Source organism: Cnephaeus nilssonii (genome assembly GCF_951640355.1).
Source record: "Cnephaeus nilssonii genome assembly, chromosome: 11".
Taxonomy (NCBI): domain Eukaryota; kingdom Metazoa; phylum Chordata; class Mammalia; order Chiroptera; family Vespertilionidae; genus Cnephaeus; species Cnephaeus nilssonii.
In genome coordinates, this window is record NC_137082.1 from 89337373 (window position 1) to 89358138 (window position 20766).

Here is a 20766-nt window from a genome sequence, read left to right on the forward strand (position 1 = left end):
CACACCCCCTACTGGGGATGTGCCCGCAACCAAGGTACATGCCCTTAGACGGGAATAGAACCTGGGACCCTTCAGTCCAAAGGCCGACGCTCTATCCACTGAGCCAAACCGGTTTTGGCAGAAAAAGGTAATAGTTTTCTTTCAAATATGGAATGTTACCTACTTAATGGAAATGACCCATTTATATTTAATGTATTTGTTTTGAATATAAGACATTGAAATATGCTTTTCTGAAAAGCAGCAGAAAGTTAACAAATTAGCATGGACAAACAGTATTTTATAACCCTTAAGATTTGTTCACCTGGGTTTTTCTAATTTATGCTCTGTGCAATAACCTGTGTCCTTACTCGTTACACTACAGTGACGATTTTTGCATGTGCTCTTAGATTTTAGGCGTATGTGTCTGTCTTTGTAGATTAAGAATGGCCCTTTGTGGGGACATTCAGGGTAGGACTGAGTCTTCGTGGGGGACCCCTCTGGGACTAGGAGGATGTGCAGCCTGATTTACCCAGCCGAATCCCTGTAGCCTCATAACGGCTCAAATCTCACCCTACCAGTAGCCTCACTGTTCCGTCTTATTGCACCACAGCCTTCTGGTGAACTTCTCCTCTTTAAGACTCAATTGAAAGTTTCTGCAAACCATTGTCCTGACCTCTCTAGGCAGGCTGAAGCATTTTTCTTTTAGTTTCCACTTTAACTTATACTTATGTTACTCTTTGCTCATAATACAATGTCGTCTAATGATTCCACTACTTATCTCTCCTCCAGTTAGCAGCTCATTGAGTTGGCCACCTTTGTATATCTTTGTATTATTGCCATATAATAGTTTGGGTGTTACTTATTCATTTTAACACTGGGGATGGAGTCCGAAACCAGGGCATGTGCCCTGAGTGGGAATTGAATCGTGACCTCGTGGTTCATAGGTTGACGCTCAACACTGAGCCACACTGGCTGGGTATAATAATTTATAGATTAATACTAAGTCCAGGAATAATAAAATGTTATTGAAGTATTCGTACCTGACATTTGAAGCAACTTTGCCAGTGTCTTCATCAATGGCTGCATACGTTCCCAGGATATAATTGATCAACTTTTTCCTACTTATGCCTTTCTGGACAGTAAACGTCTTGGAGGCAGGGCGGAATGCAATTCCTTCTTTCACATTTATAACTTGAACCTTGACTTGGGTTGACTGGATTCGATATTGAGAGATTACAGATCGGTGAAATTCAGCTTTGTTTTTGACGGCGATACTAAAGTGTGCATTTTGTAGTTGTTCATAATCTAGAGGCTGGAATAAAAATAAAATTAGAAGAAAAGTGTCAAAGAAATACGGTTTGGCAAACCCAGAAGAGGACAAGAGAACTCCAATGGAGATTCTTATTTCTATGAATAGAAACCGATGTAGCAAAATGGTTTCAGAGATCACTGTAATGTTGAGATAGAGAGACCTTTGGAATTCTTAACTCATGTATCCTCAGTGCAATGACACTCACAAAGCAGGGTACTAGCAAACGTCATTTTAGGCGACGTGGTGCAGAGGACAGAACCCACCCGTGTTGTGGCAGCCTGGTCTGAATCCCGGTTCTGTACTTACAATCTGTGTGACTCAGGGAACAGTATTTCATATCTCTGATCCTCAACTTCCCACTTCTGAAAAAAAACTCCCGCCCTAGCCGGATTGGCTCAGTGGAAAGAGCATCTGCCTGCAGACCAAAGGGTCCTGGGTTCGATCCCAGTCAAGGGCACATACCTTGGTTTCAGGCTCCTCGGGCCTTGGCCCTGATCGGAGGCAACCAATCTATGTGTCGATGTGTTTCTCTCACATCGATGTTTCTCTGTCTTTCCCTCTCTTTTCCACACTCCCTAAAAATCAATGGAAAAATATCCTTGGGTGAGGATTGACAAAAAAAAAACACAAAACAAAACAAACAAACAAACAAAAATCCCTCACCTCGTCAGATTGTGAGGACTGAGCAAACTAAGGCCCGTAACACATTCCTCTAAATGGCAGCTCTGGTCACTCACAGAGCAGCCACTGGATTCATGTGCAATGATGTCTTTTCTGATTTTAAAATTCGTAGGTGGCAAAGGCAAAATGTCTGTATAAACGTGGTTGGCAAAGAGGCCTCTGTAGAGCAGCGTGTGGGTGGCTTTTCACAGACCCGTTTGCGGATGGTCTTGCGTGAGAACGATTTGGCCCTGCTGTGGAGTTGGCCCGGACCAAGGCCGGAGGAACCCTGGGATAGCCTTCATGGCAAATTTTCTGAGGGTGAGGAGATAAGGACATGCTCATTTTGGTTACCTTTGTGCATTCGTGAAAATAATTATAGGAAGAGATCTGGATTTGAGTTTTAACTTTGCGATGACTGCCAAGCATGTTAAATGGATGCTTTGCTCACCCATTTTTCATCTTGCAGCTTTAGTTGTACATGCCCATTTTCTAGAAAAACTTGCCTCTTTTCCTCTTTGACTAGCTAATCCACTTAAAATAAATTGACAGATTCAAAAGCCACAATTCCATGTGTGTGTATCTCTTCCTAACTTCAATTGTAGAGGGAGAATGAGATTAAGTCAAGAAATGTGTTTTACTTTCTTGTGCTTAAATCAAGTGTGTGTGTGTGTGTGTGTGTGTGTGTGTGTGTGTGTGTATTTGTGTTTACTACAGACAGTATGTTACTTTGTAAGGAAATAAATCAACATGTTAAAAAGGCTGTCTTCAGGTAATGGGGCTATGTGTGTGTGTCTTTAAAAAATTTGATCTACTTTTATGTGTTTTCTAGAAAGAAGTGGTATGATTAATAAGTACATAAAGTTTACTTGTAGAAATGATAGTTTTGGCTAATAGAGAATATGTTACCCACCAAAGGAAAGTGAGACCTTACCTTAACCACCTTCAGGATGCCTTCGTTAGTCCTGGCATCAGTTTGTATTTCAAACCAATTCCCTTCGTTGCCAGAGGTAAAGAAATACTCCGCCAGCCAATTATCTGTGAACTCTTCGTCCAAATCTATTACTTGAAATCGAAGTAACTCAGAACTCAAAGTGTTTTCCTTAATACTCGCTGAATACTAAGAAGGAGAGAAGCAGAATTTAAGATTCCATGTCAGGTTCCATCGAAGGGGATTATGTTTATTTTGAATGGCATTCATCACGAATTCTCAGATTATGTATTGCCTCCTTGCCAGTTACTGAATTCCTATATTTTAAAAAAGCTATTTTTTTAGAGAAAAGTGCGGAGAATCTAAATAGAAGCCAGCAAGCAGACACATGCTGAATTAGGGTGGCAACGTATATAACAAAAAAGTATGTAAGAATGATTCTTGAGGGAGAGAAGGCTGTACCTGAGACTCCTTGAACATTGGGAAGTTGTCGTTGACATCCTTCACTCGGATGCTGCTTTCACACTGGCTTGATAAGCCGTCCCCGTCTCGGTCTGCGCCGCTCACAATCAGACGGTAGCTGCTCACTTGCTGCATTGGAGTCAGGAAAGGGAATTAATGAACTCCAGCGCCAAGAATATGAAGGACAACTACTTGCTTCCCGTGAGTAAGGAGGGAAGGCACTCCAGCTCATGATTTCGTGGAGCACGTGCCCCGTGTCCTGTCCACCATCCAGGGCGTGGGGGCTCTCGAAGTCTTTAAGAGGCCAGCACAGATTTTCTCTTGTGGGAGCGGCTTAGGGCAAGGAAGGACACCGAGGAGAAACATGGCAGTGGTGATGGGGGGATGCTCATGCGAGGGGAGCTCACTTAGAGTTTTCCCTGGCGTTCTGTTCAGAAAACCATCGGCATGAAAGTAATATGGACTGTGGTGGGGCGGCGGGTGGTGGGGCGGTGGGGCGGTGGTGGCGGGTGGTGGCAGGATGATGGGGGAGAGAGAGGAAGGAGACTCTTTAGTGTTCTGGAAGCGGGGTAACATGAGAAGAAGTCAGGAGAAGTGTGCCATCAGAGAAGGCTGTTCTCAGAGACATTTTTGCTCCATCTGTGACTGTCCTTTCCCTCCATCGCATGAGGAACGAACCACGGTCGGTCCTTGTCCATGTAGGCAGTGCCTTCTTCCCGCTCCCACCGGAGCGCCCACGGGTGTTGTCACGCTTGTTCACTGAGGGATGATGGACTGTGAGGTGCCAGGTGCCCCCCCCCCCCCGGAATCACATTGGGATGCACACAGTTCCCCTAGATCGGCCCCGGTGAGTACTGGGACCCTCTTTCCTCTCTCTTTCCATTCTCTGCTAAAACGGAATCCCTTCCTTTTGGCTTTCTTAAATAAAATCCTTTACTCTAATGGCTCCCAAGTGCCTTGCTTTACCTCTCGATCCAGAGAATTGGTCAGAGTGCGGACTTCGCCGCTGTGTCTGCTCATGAGGAACATGGGGATGCCTGCGGGCTCCTGGGAGACGATTTTGAAGGCAATTTTAGAGTTCAGATGGTTGGGCTCATCGGCGTCCGTGGCATTCAGTATCATCACCAGAGAGTCTAGGAAGGGAGAAGTTCATTAAAGAATATGGAGCCATTGATGTTCTGTTCACATTATTTACGCAACACAATTTCAAATCAATGTTTGTTTTTTAAGATCTTATACCTATATGTATGCTAAAAAATATTACATGCCGCTCGCTGTCCGTCTTCATCAGGTAGAACTGCACTACCTTCCCTAAAACCCCCCAGCTCCCCGTCAGCCTTAGCTGTGGGGTGGAGAGGCTTTCTGTCTTCCCGTGATGGATGGCTTTATGATTCTCTCTTTTCCCCAAATTATTCAAGTGAGGTGAGAGTGTCTTGTGCCTTATAACCTCTAAAAGCCCTGCTGGGGCATCCGGCTACCTAAGGCCCCTCGTTAGCTTTGTGACTGCTGGGTACTCATGTAACTTGTATGTATAGAATAAGATGCTATTGGCCTCCTAACAGAGCCACACCTGGAAGTACAATGGCAGTGAGTTATTAGCTCAACTACAAATATCAGCAAGAAGATTTAGGTTATCTTTGTGAGTTTTTTCTGGAAAACTGATGAAACTAAGAATAAATTAGCTTATAAAAATGATGTGCTATCGTGATACTTGTATTTGAAAATTAAAAAAAAATGAGCAGTGGTATGTACTGTAAAAAGACTTACTTGAAGGACTATTTTCTTCAATTTCACCCTTGAATACCTCTTGTGAAAACACTGGAGGGTTGTCATTGATGTCTAAAATTTTGACCGTTAATATAAGTGGCTTCTCTACATCTTGTCCTAAGGCATTTAGCGCATGACATGTGATCTAGAAAAAAAGGGAAAATGTTAATTCTCACTCAACAAGCTTAATTTGCACAGTAGGAGCCTGTGCTGGCATGGAGAGAACTTTCATGCCAAGAAGAAAAATATTTCCCCAAAGAGAAGACAAAGTAGGAAAAGGTACCCATCTGGGCAGACCCGTTGGGCTAGTTGCCCCTTTCTCCAGACTGACACTGACTCCCGGCAGGGCGAAGCTCTTGGCAGGCTGCATCTGGAGTCTGGCAGGCATGCCCCTCCTGGCATATCCTTCAGGGGCATGACCATGAGTGGAGGCTCTTTGTCGAGGGACTAATGTTATTTGTTGGTGGGTTGATTTATGCACTGATACCTCCTCTCAATTAACCAATACAAGAGTATCATCTTCTAGCTACGATGCATGAGGGGAAAAGGGCGCCCAATGTTGAAAACACTACTTACGTGGAAATTTGGGGTTTGCTCACGATCAACTATGGCTGTTATGTTAATATCTCCAGTATTTCTGTCAACAACAAAGATTCCCAAAGGTGGCTGATCAATTCCGATTCCAGTAATGCGGTAGGTAATTTTCTGTTTTGCATGGAAATCCGAACTAATCTGCAGCAAAAAATACCCAAAGTGTTAAGATGATCATTACTCAGTCTTTTTCTTTCCCCCCTTCCTCCACCGCTCTAGTCTTAAGTCATCTGTTCGTTTTATTCACCCTTTCTGACACTGTGCTGTTTACTTTTTACCTTAATAGATACTAGAAATACGACATAAATGGTTGCTTCTGTTGACCGGTATGGATCAATATGCATTAATCATTTTGGCTTTAGAACATTTGCTGAGATTGTGGCCACCATGGTGATGTTAAAAGATTGAAAGTCAGAGAAGCTACGTCTGAATGCTCCCTTTCTTAACAGTTAACATTTATTTTAGTTTAAATGGGGAGAGCTGGAGAGAAAAAAGGGAAAGGTTTATATAGTATTAAAATGTATTGCTTTTTTTTTCTAATTTTATAGCTTTTTGTGTGGAAAAGTTCAGAAATATATAGAGTTAGAATAGTGTAATAAACCTGATATATTTTATCATCCAGTTCCAACCATTAAGAATACATGGTCAATTCAGTGTTGGCTCCCAGCCATTTTTATAATTGTCTTATCCACATATTTTTTTTCTATTGGCTAGAATCTGGATCTAAATAAGGCTTATCCATTGAAATTGGTCCAAGTGTCTTTTAATTATTCTTTTATTACTCTACAGACCATGGTTCCTTCATCTTTGTCTATCTCTATCATTATTATTATTATTGACTTCTTTTTGGTTGTAGATATCAGGTTATTTGTTCTGTGGGCGGCCCAGTCTGCATCTTGCTACCTGGAACTGCCATGTTATTTTAATTTCCATCTAATCCATTTGTTCTGAAAACTCTCACTGCTCACGTGACTTACTTGGGCAATGGGGTTTCTTTTCGAGTTGTCTTCCTCTTCTCTGCAGGGTCTTGCAAACTTCACCCATTCCCGTTTATGCCTCCTTTTGCCTTGTGCTGCTGTCCCATTTCCTCCGGGCTGCCCTTTGGTCTTGTGGAAAAAGGGGTTCCGTTTTAGTATGCACACGGTGGGACATTGTTGCTTTGGGAATTGATTATAGACACATAGGTTGAGGAGCCCCCTATGTCTCAGGATATCTAAGACTGTTACATGTCTACGTTCTCTATCTCAGACTTTGTCAAAGAAGAAACATTAATTACTAAAAGAGTTATAAAGCCTTTTGCAATGTGATTTTTAAGACAGCATTTAATCATATTGTATATTTTCTCCATATATTCCACAATATCTTAACTATTCTGGGAACATAGGCCCTGTCTCATTAAAACCTGTTGATTTAACATAAGAAGAAACAAATGCCTGAGATAAAATACATTAATAACACACATTGCTGGTATTTAAGTATTATTGGATTAGTTGTTAGAATTTTCACATTTTAATTGTTAAATAATTTAAAACATTTAATATTTGTTTTCCTGAACACAATTTTAATTTTTTAATGGAACTATTATTTTAGTTACAAAAAGCTTTTCATACTTTACCTCTATTCTCATTTCTCCATGAACCAATAGGACCACCTGTAGACATTTAAATAAAGTAAAATTAAATGTGAATTTTTCATATAAGTACTAACTACTTAAGATAATAATCCCAATATTTACATTCTGCTGTTCATAGTATAGTTTGTTTTTATTTTTTTAAAAAGTAGATTTTGATTCAAAGAATAAAATCTTCTCAAGAAAAAGAAAATGTTCTACATATAAACAGATTCTTCCAGTTCTTTACTCTGACTACAGAATTTTAAAGATATACAGAAGAATCTATTGGATTTTGAAAATATATTTTTAATAGCCAGTTATAGTAACCAGACATTTCAAATCTGGCTGTTCTGTAAATACTTCCCAGGAGATATGGAAATTGTTGCTTTGGCAAACAATGGCAATCATCATTGAGATAAACTCATCAGGTTCCATGGGCGATTATTAAAAGCCATGACCTATGCAACTGACTGGTACCTGTATTAGTGAGGCAATCCTGTATCAGTGAGCTGCAGGGTGAGGCATTTTTTTTAGTTGTTCAAGAGGGGACATAACGATGGAGCTGGTCTGGTTTAGAGAATGGGACATAGGAGATGGGGTTAGACTATTCTACACACAAGAGCTGCTTGCTGTGGCACACAGACCTGCTCCTCTCTGCCCTACTCCATTTCAAGACTGAGCTTAATTTCCTTACTCATCTGAAATAAATGACGATACATGTGGAGGCAGGCAGGCGAGGGTCTTTACTTTCTCTATAGCATCCGGGACCTTCATCTCTGTCTTTTTCCATCTTGTGTTCTGCCTGGAATGCATCCTTCTTTACCTTCCACCCCTTAAGTATTACTCATCCTTTAAGATCAATGCAAATTCCAACAACGTCCATGAAGCTGTTTTTACTGAGGCCTCCTTTTCTAAGTGTGTGCAACCCTTATTTCTGAACTATGCAAGTTAGCCCAGAACGGTTTGCCTTGGTTTATTATTTCTTAATCGTTTTATGTACATTGTGGTGCTAACTGAAGAGAACTGTAAATTTGCCCGATCCATGCTTCTACATTATTATTATTACTTGCAACCCTTACAATATCTGCTCCTCCGGAGATGTTTCACAACTATTTCACAACTGATCACGTGATCTGAAGGACATCTGGTAGGGGAAAGATTGTGCAAAATAAATCAGAAGAAAAAGTGAAAGTAATAGTAGCTAGTATTTATTATGGTTTTGTGTCAGTTGCTATGCATAGAGCTTTATATTTTTTATCTTAATACTTAGGGCATCCGTCGAAGTGAGCTTCTGTTGTTGTAATCCCTTTTTTGGGGATAAAGAGATGGAGACACGAGAGGGGGAGCCCTTGGCTCCAGCTAACAGACCTCCCAGAGCCAGGATTTGAACCTTGGCAGCCTGACTCCAAAGTGTGTACCTCACCACCACAGTGGATTCCAGCCTAAGAAGGCATAAATAGATAAATAAAAGCCAGGGGTAGAGAGAAAGTTTTCTAATAGTCAATTCAGATTGTCTTCCTGGCAAAGACTGGGGGTTACTCCTGAAATGATGTAGATTTATTACATTGTTTATTTGGGGAGATTATCGTAAAGAGGTAAGTCCGAGTCTGAACCAAAGGAGTAACTCTATCAGACATGGGAGGCCAGGACCTTTCCATTGGACATATTTCATCGAAATCTTCATTCCCAAAGCTGTGTGTTCACATAGCCCCGGAAGAACCGGTGCATATTGGGATGGCAGGCTCCACGTGACGGCACAGGTCCGCTGCCTTCACTGAGCGCTCTCGGGCATAAGGGAGAGCAGGCCAGAGCGCTGTGGGAATTGCACTGCCCGCTCAGGGAGGAGGGCCACGCACGCTCCCCTTACGGGAAAGCCGGGAAGAGTCATCCAGCAAATGTGAACGTGTTCGTACCAGCCCCACAGGGAATGGTGCTTCTAACAGACACTGAAGTGCAAGTCCTGTTTTCTCGGGGCAGCATCGGAGGGACAAACCCTGAACTACGGGGAATGAGCATCGCACACAGTTGTTCCTTAGTCAATCTGTTCACAGAAGGAGAGTCCGTGGGGAAGTTACTTAGTCTAAAGCAGTGATGGCGAACCTATGACACGCGTGTCAGCACTGACACGCGTAGCCATTTCCCGCTGAGGCGGCCGCATGCCAAGGATGAAACATTTGCTGCTCTTGAGGATGAAACATTTGCGAAATAATGTTTTTTCCTCAAAGTGTCATACTACCCGAGTTATGCTCAGTTTTTTGGTGAAGTTTGACACACCAAGCTCAAAAGGTTGCCCATCACTGGTCTAAACCTTGACTCTTGCGCGTCCTCTCTAAAATCAAGAGCGTTCCCTAATTCTAGGGGGTATTGTGAAACTGTGATTATTTTTGCTCTTCTAGGAATAAGGGGTAGCTAATAAGAAACACTTCTAAGTTTTGAAAATTTTCATTAGACATTTGGAAATATAATTGTAGCATTACATTATTTAGAATTGTGTTTTAAAAAACTTAATTATTTTAATTAATACATCTCTGTGGCTACTTGATTATTTTAGTTAATTTGCTAATCTAATTATTGTCAGCATTTAATTACTATTTCAGTAGTTTCCTGACAACATAAACCAGCTAAGTTGTCTCTTGGTGACCTGACTGGACATATCAGTGCGGAAAGCACTTCTTATCTTGAGGGTTCCTACACTTTTCCTCCTTCCGCTTGGTTCCTGGTTATTTTGATAATTTTGAATATGTGGTTTTTGAAACATTGACATGGCAGAAATACTTTGGTATAGCTAAGAATTAGAAATATTTTATTAACATCAAATCAGATTATTAAATTAGTAAAATATGAAATAAACTGATTTGATATCCATACCCCCATTTGATAATTAAAATGTACATAGTTATACTACAGGCCTGGTGAATGAAATTCACGCACTTGGGGGGTGTCCCTCAGCCTGGATCACGGAGGGTGCAAGCCAGGCAGAGGGACCCCACTGGTGCATGATCGGGGCCCGGGAGGGATGTGGGAGGTTGGTCAGCCTGGGAGGGACTGCGGGAGGGCTCCAGGGGACGGACCGTGGGAGGGCTCCAGGGCATGTCTGACCCCAGCAGCAAGCTAACCTACCAATTGGAGCATCTGCCCCCTGGTGGTCAGTGTACATCATAGTGAGTGGTTGAGCAGCCTCAGCATATCATTAGCATATTACGCTTTGATTGGTTGAATGGCTGACCAGATGGCCGGACACTTAGCATATTAGGATCACATTAGCATATTTATTATATAGGATCATAAAAGTTTGTATGTATATGGCAGATACACAATAAATACATTTTGAGGGTATTTTAATAACAACTGCTACTTTACTTGGTTTGGCTATCATTTTATTTGGAGTTACTTCAAGCTTTCGTGTGGGAGGGATAGATAGTTGGACTATGCATTGGATTCATGGAGCTGTTCCCAGCTGTCCTGGGGCATAGCAACCCTTCTCATCTCTAGAATGGGTATAAGAAAGGGCCTCACCCACTCCCCTCTGGGAAATTTGAAGATGAATTAGGTAATTCAAAGAAATCATTTCAATTTTTAAACATGTTTTATATTTAATTATTTGTAGGAAAAAAGTCATTATATATGTATGTGTGTGTGTGTGTGTGTGTGTGTGTGTGTGTTGGTGATTTAATTTCTATAATTGGTCAGATGCAGTGATTATTAATGTGTCAGGCCATAGAGGTCATCAGTAATGTTTGATGAATAAATTACGTATGTACAATTCAGAAGACATGAATGATTTATCTTTCATCATCTCCTATCTACCCTTTTTAAAATTGAAATTTAACCCCCTTTAAAAATTCTAATAAACTCTGTATTCATCAAGTCAAATTTCTTACTTGAACAAAAATGGCATGTTTATTTCCGTGGAAATTCTTATTTAATTTTGGACAATTAAATTTCAGTAACTGAGTTTTAGAGTACACTCAATTAGTTTAGAAAGTTAAACCGTGTATCATGATAGAGGTGCTAATTAAAACAAATACCCATGGATATTCTCAGATGCTCATTTTAAATGCTGCCTAAGTTGCAGTCAAGTACAGTAATAAAAAAACTGGACCCTGGATCCTGAATCCTTGAGTTAAATCCCAGTCTCGATGGACCAGCTGTATAACTTGGAAACATTACTTAACTTTTCAGTTTCCTCATCTGTAAAATAGGGACAACATTTCTACTTAGTTCGTAGATTTCTTGTGAGGATTCAGTGAATTCATAGGTGTAAAGCGCACAGATGAGCCCTAGCCCACGAGGACTTAGGTGCTTAGTACGTGTTAATCACTTCTGTCCCCAAACTTAAAAAAAAAAAAAGGTAAAAAAGAGCCCCTTGGACATGAAGTGCCCTCTTATTAGCTATCCACACCAAGGCACAGAAGAACTTCCCCTTTTTTGAGCATTAGAAAGCGACAAGAACCAGTTCTCTGCCCAGTTGTGTAGCTCGTTCCTTGCCCAACGCCAGGGGACTGTTGACATTGGAGTTGATGCGAATGCACCTCCCGGAACCGGGCCCTGCACAGCCTGGCCAGCGGCAGTCACCGTGCGGGAAGGCCGGGCTCGCTACATTCAGTTATTCACAGTGTTCTTAGCGACAGTAACCCAGGGTGTCCCCCCAAAGTGTATACACACACTGAATAATTAGGAAGGCAGTGTTTATTAAAATGCACTTCATTTTCCAAAACTGAGCTATCAGCTGGTAAAGTGCATACATTCTTGGGGACACCCTGTACTTCTCTTGTGATGAACTCCGCGCAGCGAGCCCTCACCTGAGGCCATCGGGGCGCCTCCTGACTGAGAGGAAGAGCGAGAGGCTAGGTTCGGAGCAGCCTGCGGGGAACTGAGTGTTCGGTTCCAAAGGAAGAGGAGTTTCAGGTGTTGGGTAAGCGGGAGTGGAGATTGACAGAAGCAATTACACCTCTCCCGCCTTCCGCTCAAGCCGGGCGGGGTTGCCAGAATTGCCTGGCAAGGTTATTCTGATTTTGGCTCTTAACCGGAAGAGAGGACTAGGGGGAAATTAATTTTCATACATGTATTAGCATTGGAAATCAGATTGTTTCATCAATCACGAGGAGAAGAGATACCTCAAAGATTTTCCTTCTGTTAAAGATTGGGACCATTTAGCCTACAATTTTCCCCTAATAGTTGACTCTTTGGATATTCTGTAGAAGAAGGTGGTTGGAGGTCATTTCTCTGTATTTGGACCGCATTCTCTCAGAACTTGATGTTTAAATGACTCCTCTCTGCTTTTTTCCCAGCCCTGCCACTACTTACTTTAAACATTGTGCTCTGGGAATATTTGCGTTTCAGACATCTCTATTAGTTTTGTGATGAGTAAACTTTTATGAAATATAGAAACATAAAATTGAAACACTCATTGTCCAGATGGTAACAGGAGTGTTATATTTGTGGACTATAAAACGCCGAGCAATGTGCACCTTGAAGGCAAACGTTTTCAAAAAGTGAAGTCTCTGAAGAAAAGCATTTTTCAATCACCGAGGCTTTCCCCAAAATGCATATTTTGTATTGTACAGATGGATCAAACAAGCGCAGGAAACTGATAAATAGTAAGGCAGAATATTAAGCCGCTATCAAGAGGCATCTTAATTACTGAAGTATTGCAACTCATAGACATTTGTGTCTTAGAAAGCACTTGGCATTTCTGAGCACTTCCCTGCTCTCTGTTCCCCCCTCACTGGCCATTTCAGTGCAGGCCGGGGCTCTGCTCCTTCCTGTGGGACAGCGGGGGGCACGAGGGCTGAGTGAGTCAGCAGAGCAGGCGTGGACAGGGCCTGTGACTTCGCGGCTCTGTCTCGCCTCTCTAGGCAGAGAGATCCCTGGTGTGGTCACAGGATGGGGATTAGTGCAGAACCTCAAACATGTTTTCCCGCTTTCAGACCCACCCTTCCACAACAAAAGATGCGCGCCCCACTAGACAATGCCTGGGAAAACACTGCTTTTTCCCATCACCGCACCGTTTCGAAACTGGGTGGTGCCCCACTTCTGAAAGGGCTCCATTCGCCTTCACGGAACGTACTTTTCAATGTGACCCTCATCCGCGTTTCCGACTCATGTCCAGACTCCCCAGTGCAAACTGTCATTCCGGCCCAACCGGTGTGTCCATTGTCCCCAGGCACATGTCCTATGGCATCTGCCTTTCTCACGTTGGTTTGACAAGGGAAGATCCCCTCCCTTGGTCCACCGCTGAAGTCTTACCTGGTCCCTGGAGCCTCGTTTGCCTACCTGACCCCTGACTGACACTGCCTTACACTAATAGCATCAATAGACCAGCATTGTCCAGTGAAAGTGTAATGAGAACCCCATGAATAATTTTAAACGTCCTAATAGTTATATTAAAAAGGACTTAAAAAGGTAACATTAGTTTTAACAGACGTCTTATCTAATATATCCAAAATACTACCATGTCAATATGTAAGCAATATAAACATTATTAATGACATGTTTTCCATTCCCCTTTTCTTACCAAATCCTTAAAATATGATGCATATTTTACCCCTAACATCTCAATTCAGACCAGTCTCATTACAAGTGATTAGTAGCCACATGTGGCTAGAGGCTACCATTTTAGACAGAGCAGTTCTAGACCACTCAGTTTAACAATCATGTATAAAGTTATATTGCTGTTTAAATAGCTTGTGTGTGGAGGGGTATAACATATTCTTGAGGGGAGAGAAACGTTTTAACATTTCATAGTGCATTTTAGAGGCAGTGTGTGCGTGCGTGTGTGTGTGAAGTTATAGTTTAGAGAGGCCTTATTCAGTTATTCATTTATCCATTCTTCAAACAGCGGAGTGCCCACTGTAAGACATATTATGGGTAGACATTGGAGATAAAAAACGAATGAAACAGCCTTCAGGGTGAGGCTCTCACAGTCTCTAGAGGAACAGAGGGATGGCAGAGGATACACCTCAGAGCAGGAAAGAGCTCTCTAAGCTTGTGGGGGTCCAATTCTGTGTCCTCATGACAACACTGTTGTGACTCACGCTCCTCTTATCTCCTAGCTTCCCGAGTTGGTCACCCATTCCCAAGTGGGTTATTAGGCTACCTGTGGTTTAGTCTAGAAATGACCATCTAAAAGTGGGAAGTCATACAACTGTCACATCTATAATAATAAAAGTGTAATATGTTAATTAGACCAGACAGTCGGACAACCTTCTGGACGTCATTCTGGATGTCCTTCCAGACGAAGCCGCCACAGCGGAGGGGGCCGAGGCAAAGGCAGTTTGGGGCGATCAGGCAGGCAGGTGAGCAGTTAGGGGTGATCAGGCAGGCAGGCAGGTGAGTGGTTAGGAGCCAGCGGTCCCAGATTGCAAGAAGGATGTCCGACTGTCCCACAGGGATCGGGCCTAAACTGACAGACATCCCCTGAGGGGTCTGGATTGTGAGAGGGTGCAGACTGGGCTGAGGGACACCTCCACCCCCCTGCATGAATTTCGTGCACCAGGCCTCTAGTTTCTCTATAATATTCTTAGGTCAAATAAATATATTAGATAACCAAAACAAATACAGTTCACCCTTGAACAGCATGGGAATTTTTTTCAATAAGTACTGTAAATGTATTTTCTCTTCCTTATAATTTCCTTAATAACATTTTCTTTTCTCTAGTTTACTTTATTATAAAAATATGGTGTATTATATATACATATCATATGAAATATGTGTTAATTGACTGTTTATGTTATTGGTAGGGGGAAGTCAAAAGTTATACGAAGATTTTTGACTGCATGGGGGTCAGTGTCCCCCTAACCCATGACCATGCTGTTCAAGGGTCAACTGTAGCTGCTTTGTCATAATAGAAACGACTCTCACAAAATATATGCCAATTTTCTGGAGCAGCCTCATGAGAGCCAAGGCTGGGGATCCCCTGGCTCACACGGCAGCTGTTCTAATTTTGGACACATTTACAGTCCAGAAAGTTCCTCCTTGAGATCTGTCTCTCTGTCAATTCTTAAAGTCCAATGATCTCAACCTTATAGACGAAGAGGCAAGCGCAACTGATGCCTGGATTAGCCCAGTTTATTATGGATAAAGTGGGGAATTAGCATTCGGAATTTTAAAAAATTTCCACGTGTGATATATTTCACTATTTTGCTGTCTTCATGTAACTGATAATATTGTGCCTTTTTTCCTTCACTAGAATAGCACCGCTAGGAACAAGCTGGTCTGTACCATCCCGGCCAGCGCTTTGCTCTGCAGAGTCCACTTCCCTCTTAGGAAGAGTCCCACCCAGCGGAGTATCGCCGTCTCCGGAAAGTGTCTGATAAAATAGTGCATGGGTTTCCACCACAGGCTGGGTATGTTTGGCACAGAATGACTAAGCAGACACACTGTTTTCTTAATAACCCTCTCAGCTGCTCTCGAATCAAACGTTGCTTTGATTGTAATTCAACGGTCCTTGACTGTTGGAAAAACATGTCAGGTAGCAAGACCAGGCATGATTGAGAGCCATACGCTCAACAGATATGTAACCTTGGGAAACAGACCTGCTTCTCTTTAATGTGTTGTAGCTTGTGCATCAAAAAGACGAATAAAAACATTACTTTGAAGAAAGTGACGGTGTTGTGGAAAATACATCTGAGATCAGGGTTATTTGATCCATTAACTAAAGAAATGCTAAATGGCGACTTTCAAATTAATTTCTCCCCGGCTTAGTTTTCTATGTAAAATACATGAAAGAAAAAAAACAAAAAAAAAAAACAACACACCACAGCAAATGGGAGAAATGAGTTATCGTTACAATTGCATATTAAAATGTTACTTTGACTGCACTCTTTTCGACTTTCTGAGAGGGATTTGCAAGTTCATTTTAAAATGTTTGTTCCCACTGTGCCCTCTTAGACTTTGTAATGGGGATTCAGCAATCAAATATGATACTCCCTTAGAGGAGAGAAAGAAATGGGGAAAGCTGCGATCATTAGAAGGAGGCGTAGGACTTACCAGTAAAATGGCGAGAGTCCCCGTGGTCCTGAATGGGAGCCCAGCCATCGTGTGGAGTCCCTGGCGAGCAGATCCCTGGCGAGCAGATCCCGGGAGTGTGCTTCAGTCTGTCCGCCCGTCCATCCGCAGGGGCTGTGCCTCTCCAGGAGGCCGCCACGGCCTGTTATGCGGTGCCTCCCCACCCCAGCCCTAGGATTGGTCTCACCAGAAACGCCTGAATCACTTTTCTCCAGGTGAAAACGTAGACACACCCCAATTCCTAAAGCAATGAAATCCTTTGTTGGAAGCTGAAAGCACCGTTCAGAGGCTGGATGGGAAGGGAGCAGATGAATAAGAAGTTAATCACCGTGTGGGGTGCAGAGCGAGCCCTGACTGCACCGAAAAAGAATCCAGTTGGCTCTTCTCAGGCAAAACAGAACACAAAATCCCCAAAGCTTTTCTTCTTAGGCTGAGTCCATGGATAGACCTAAAGTTAAGCAAAATGTACGTGTTAGGTAATAGTAGATCTTATTGAAAATAACTACCAATCCGAAGAAGAAAACCACCACATACACAACTGTTAATGTAGGTTTTGAAGGAAAACAACTAGAAATAAAGTTGGGGTCAACAGTTCCATGGGGCCTTGGACATTTGCGCTTTATAAATAAAGCACTGTAGAGGCAGATCTCTGACAGCACTCAGATGGCATCTTTCCTGATGTATTTCATTTAATGTGTAAGTTCTTAAAAAGGTAGGCAGCTGGTAGGGTAGGTTATATTGGTGCCCTTTTAATTACTCAAGGCCTTCCCAGAGCAGCCCGCTCCCTGCTATAGGTTGTGCGGTTCTAAACATCTGGTCTCCAACCCCAGTTCCAGACAGTGAAAAACTGCTGACACCACTTCAGTTTGCTAATAACATTAGAATTAAACCCTCCCCCTTTTTTTATCCTCACCCGAGGAGTGAGGGCTTTTTTCACTGATTTTTAGAGAGAGTGGAAGGTATAAAGAGACAGGGAGAAAGAGAGAGAGAGAGGGAGAGAGAGAAACATCGATGTGAGAGAGACACATTAATTAGTTGCCTCTCGCACACACTCCAACTGGGGCAGGGATTGAATCTGCAACCCAGGTACGTGCCCTTGACTGGAAGTTGAACCTGCAATGCTCCAGTGTGCAGGCTGACGCTCTAACCACTGAGCATGCTGGCCAGGACTAAAAACACTTTTAAATATTCTAGGACCGTGGTCGGCAAACTGCGGCTCATGAGCCACATGCGGCTCTTTGGCCCCTTGAGTGTGGCTTTTCCACAAAATACCACGGCCTGGGCGAGTCCATTTTGAAGAAGTGGCGTTAGAAGAAGTTTAAGTTTAAAAAATGTGGCTCTCAAAAGAAATTTCAATTGTTGTACTGTTGATATTTGGCTCTGTTGACTAATGAGTTTGCCGACCACTGTTCTAGGATATTTAAAGAAAGGTTTGGTAGAAGAGCAATTGTATCTTTATAAGTATTTATGCACCAGGTTTGGGAAACTTTTTAGTTTCAGGGGAGCCATTTGATCACAGATGATTTTAGGCAGGAAGAATTTTGGGTACCAGCTGGAAAAGAACATCGTGTAGGCAGAGTGTTGTGTTATTTTGTTTTGTTTGTTGGTTTGTTTTTAATTATGGTAAAATATACATAACAAAATTTACTATTTTAAGTGTACAGCTGAGTACATTAAGTACATTCACATTGTTGTGCAACCATCATCTGTCTCCAGAAAAATCTCATTTTTGTAATAAGGTTTTTGTAGATAAAGTTTTATTGGAACACAGACATGGCCATTTGTTTATATATTATGTTGTGAATGGCTGCTTTTGTGGTGCAAGGGAAAGTTGAGCCGAGCTGAGTAGTGGGACAGAGACTGGATGGTCACACAGCCCAAAATATTTACTACTAACTTATAGGAAACGTTTGCTTTATTTATTTACTTTCAGAAAATGTTTGCTGACCCCTGGTTGACACCATATACCTTTACAGTATCTGGGACAAATCTGATGGGGATTGACTGCAACAGAGGAATAATTAGCAAATATTTTAAATCTGCTTTCACTTGGTAAAGAAGTATCTAAAGATCAGGTTTATTTATTTTTTAGAGTTCCCTCTAAATTCCATAATGCGCATTTTATGCACTTTTTGATTAGAATCAGAAAGTGAACAACTGCTGAATCCTTTTCAATATGGAAAGCCTGACGAGCAGGGAAAAGTCTCCTCTGAATGAGGAAGTGGCTTCTCCGTGGCTGGACCAGTCAGCAAATATGAGGGATCGAAGCTGGCTGAGCATCATTGCATTTATTAGTGACTTGTATGTGGGTTACTTTCTGAAGTTAGTTTTTGAATTTGTTTAACAGAGCGAGAGTTTTGGGTTTATAAGTTTATACATTGGGGCTTTTTTCTTATCACAGAATGAGAGGACACGCCTATGCATAGGCGAAGGCTGGCAGGAGCCACCATCATATACTAGGACTTATTTTTTTTGGAGTGAAGTGATCGTAGATGTTGTAGGGGAACTCCCTTTAGAGATGCAGTATGGCTCGAGCAGCAGAGGCGGCTGGGAAATGATGAACTCTCTGTGACTACTTACTCTGTTACTGTTTGGCTCTCTGTAACCTGGTGCTTGGCTGACTCCCCAGAAAGCCAGAATGCCACCCAAAGACGCACCTCAGGCCCAGCAAGGACACTGGTAGATGTATAGAGTGCGCCACTGCCTGATGCTCTGTTAACTGAGGAATGCATTGTTCTTTCCGGTGGTCTACGTGGCACCCACCATGTGGATTTACAGTTAACCACCTATGAGAAGAGACCCTGTCCCGGGTGGGGTGTGGGTTCTTCCCTGCCCACCATACACTGCTTTGCCCGGGGATGTAAGTTCCTCCTGTTAGAGTCCTTATGAATTTGGATAGGCTACATGTCAGTTCTTTGGAATTGATCCTGAATTTAGACATTCGGGGCTCTCCCCCACCACATGTACTTAATTTATCTTCTTCATTAGGCCTGTATATATTTTCTGATTTTCTTTGTAATGAGAATGTATTCGTTTTATATTTAAAAAGTTATTTAAACATTAATGTGCCCTGGCCGGTGTGGCCTAGTTGGTTGGAGGCTCACCCCATGCATTGGAAGGTTGCCGGTTCAGCTCCCGGTCAGGGCGCACACCTGGGTTGTGGGTTTGATCCCTGTGGGGGCCCACACGGGAGGCAACCAATGGATGTTTTTCTCATACTTTGATATCTCTCTCTCTCTCTCTCCCTCCCTCCCTCCCTCCCTCCCTCCTTCTCTCTCTCTCTCTCTCTCTCTCTTTCCCCCCCCCTCTCTCTCTCTCTCTCTCTCTCTCTCTCTCTCTCCCTTTCTCTAAAAAAATCAGTAGGAAACATATCCTTGGGTGAGAATTAGGGAAGAATAGAAAAATGTAATGCACTTTCAATTTTTCCCCATTATTTAAAATCTTGTAATTCTTCAAAGTTTTATTGTGCTAAAGACAAAGGAGATTTTAAGAAATGCTAGCAGTGAATTATGATATTCCTAGGCATAGCCGTGAGTTGCATTGTGGACTCAATTCTAGGTATGGCTTACTTTGTTCTGATTTGCCTTCCCTAAACCTTCAGTTCTTTGACCATTTTAATTACTAGGGATTCAAACTGCTAATTATCATTTTGCTCTTTCCTTACCGGAACACAGGTTAAGTATTTTGAAATACCTCTAAGAATTCTTGGCTGGGCGCTGTATAAAGGATAGGGCACCCCTCTAGAGACCAACATCCCATTCGTGGTCGCATGCAGGCTGGCTTCATCCACTGTGCAGTCGAGGAGGACTGAGAATGATGATGAATTCCATTGTGGGCTCTCTCTACTTTTCTATGTGACCTTGACAGTGCTTTAGGCCAGCACGTCCTTTTCTTTGGAGGGTTGGACCTTGGTGAGGTAATAAGCATCGTGGTGCTGGGGCCACTTTTACCTGGTGCTAGGAAGGTCAGCTGCAGTGTGCCTCTGCACTGAGCAGTGTCTTCACTTGCTGTTTTGTTTGTCTGTGAAAGGAAAGAAAGGAGGACTTTCCAGTGGTTTCTGTTGGCTGGTTAATTTATTATGCTCAGGAGAATGGCTTTGGGAATCTAAGCCCAACTTGAAACTGGCTCTTACTCAAGAGGCTGCGAGAAAAATGAGGATCCAACAATAATAATCATAATCATTAGCAGGGAGCTTCATCGTATGTGTATATTGTACTTCGCCTGCTGCACCGCATTGTAAGTATAAAAGTTGGACAGTAGATACAACACCTCAAAAAAAGCCCAAGACATTCTTCAGTTTGCAGGAATCTGAACCGGGCATGTGGAGTGAAGCAGAGGAATGCGTGTCTGTCCCAGTGTGCGGTGGCTCAGAGGTTTCCGTGGTGTTTCTAACGCCATTATCCACGGCAGTGCTGCTCTTCGTCACGTGGGGAGTGTTAATGA

The 20766-nt window shown here is 42.6% G+C and overlaps 1 protein-coding gene across 1 annotated transcript in view; it reads right to left on the bottom strand.

The window, feature by feature from the left end:
- Positions 1–16601, bottom strand: part of DSG3 (desmoglein 3) — a 28383-nt gene extending 11782 nt beyond the window's left edge. Inside the window, exons 1-9 of the mRNA XM_079785000.1 lie at positions 16306–16601; positions 7318–7353; positions 6680–6808; positions 5688–5843; positions 5112–5256; positions 4311–4477; positions 3345–3473; positions 2886–3071; positions 1020–1291 (exon numbers count right to left, since the gene is read on the bottom strand). Of these exons, the coding sequence (XP_079641126.1) occupies positions 1020–1291; positions 2886–3071; positions 3345–3473; positions 4311–4477; positions 5112–5256; positions 5688–5843; positions 6680–6808; positions 7318–7353; positions 16306–16353 (1268 nt within the window). The 5' untranslated portion in view covers positions 16354–16601. The remainder of the gene's footprint in view (positions 1–1019; positions 1292–2885; positions 3072–3344; positions 3474–4310; positions 4478–5111; positions 5257–5687; positions 5844–6679; positions 6809–7317; positions 7354–16305) is intronic.
- Positions 16602–20766: the final 4165 nt, after the last annotated feature.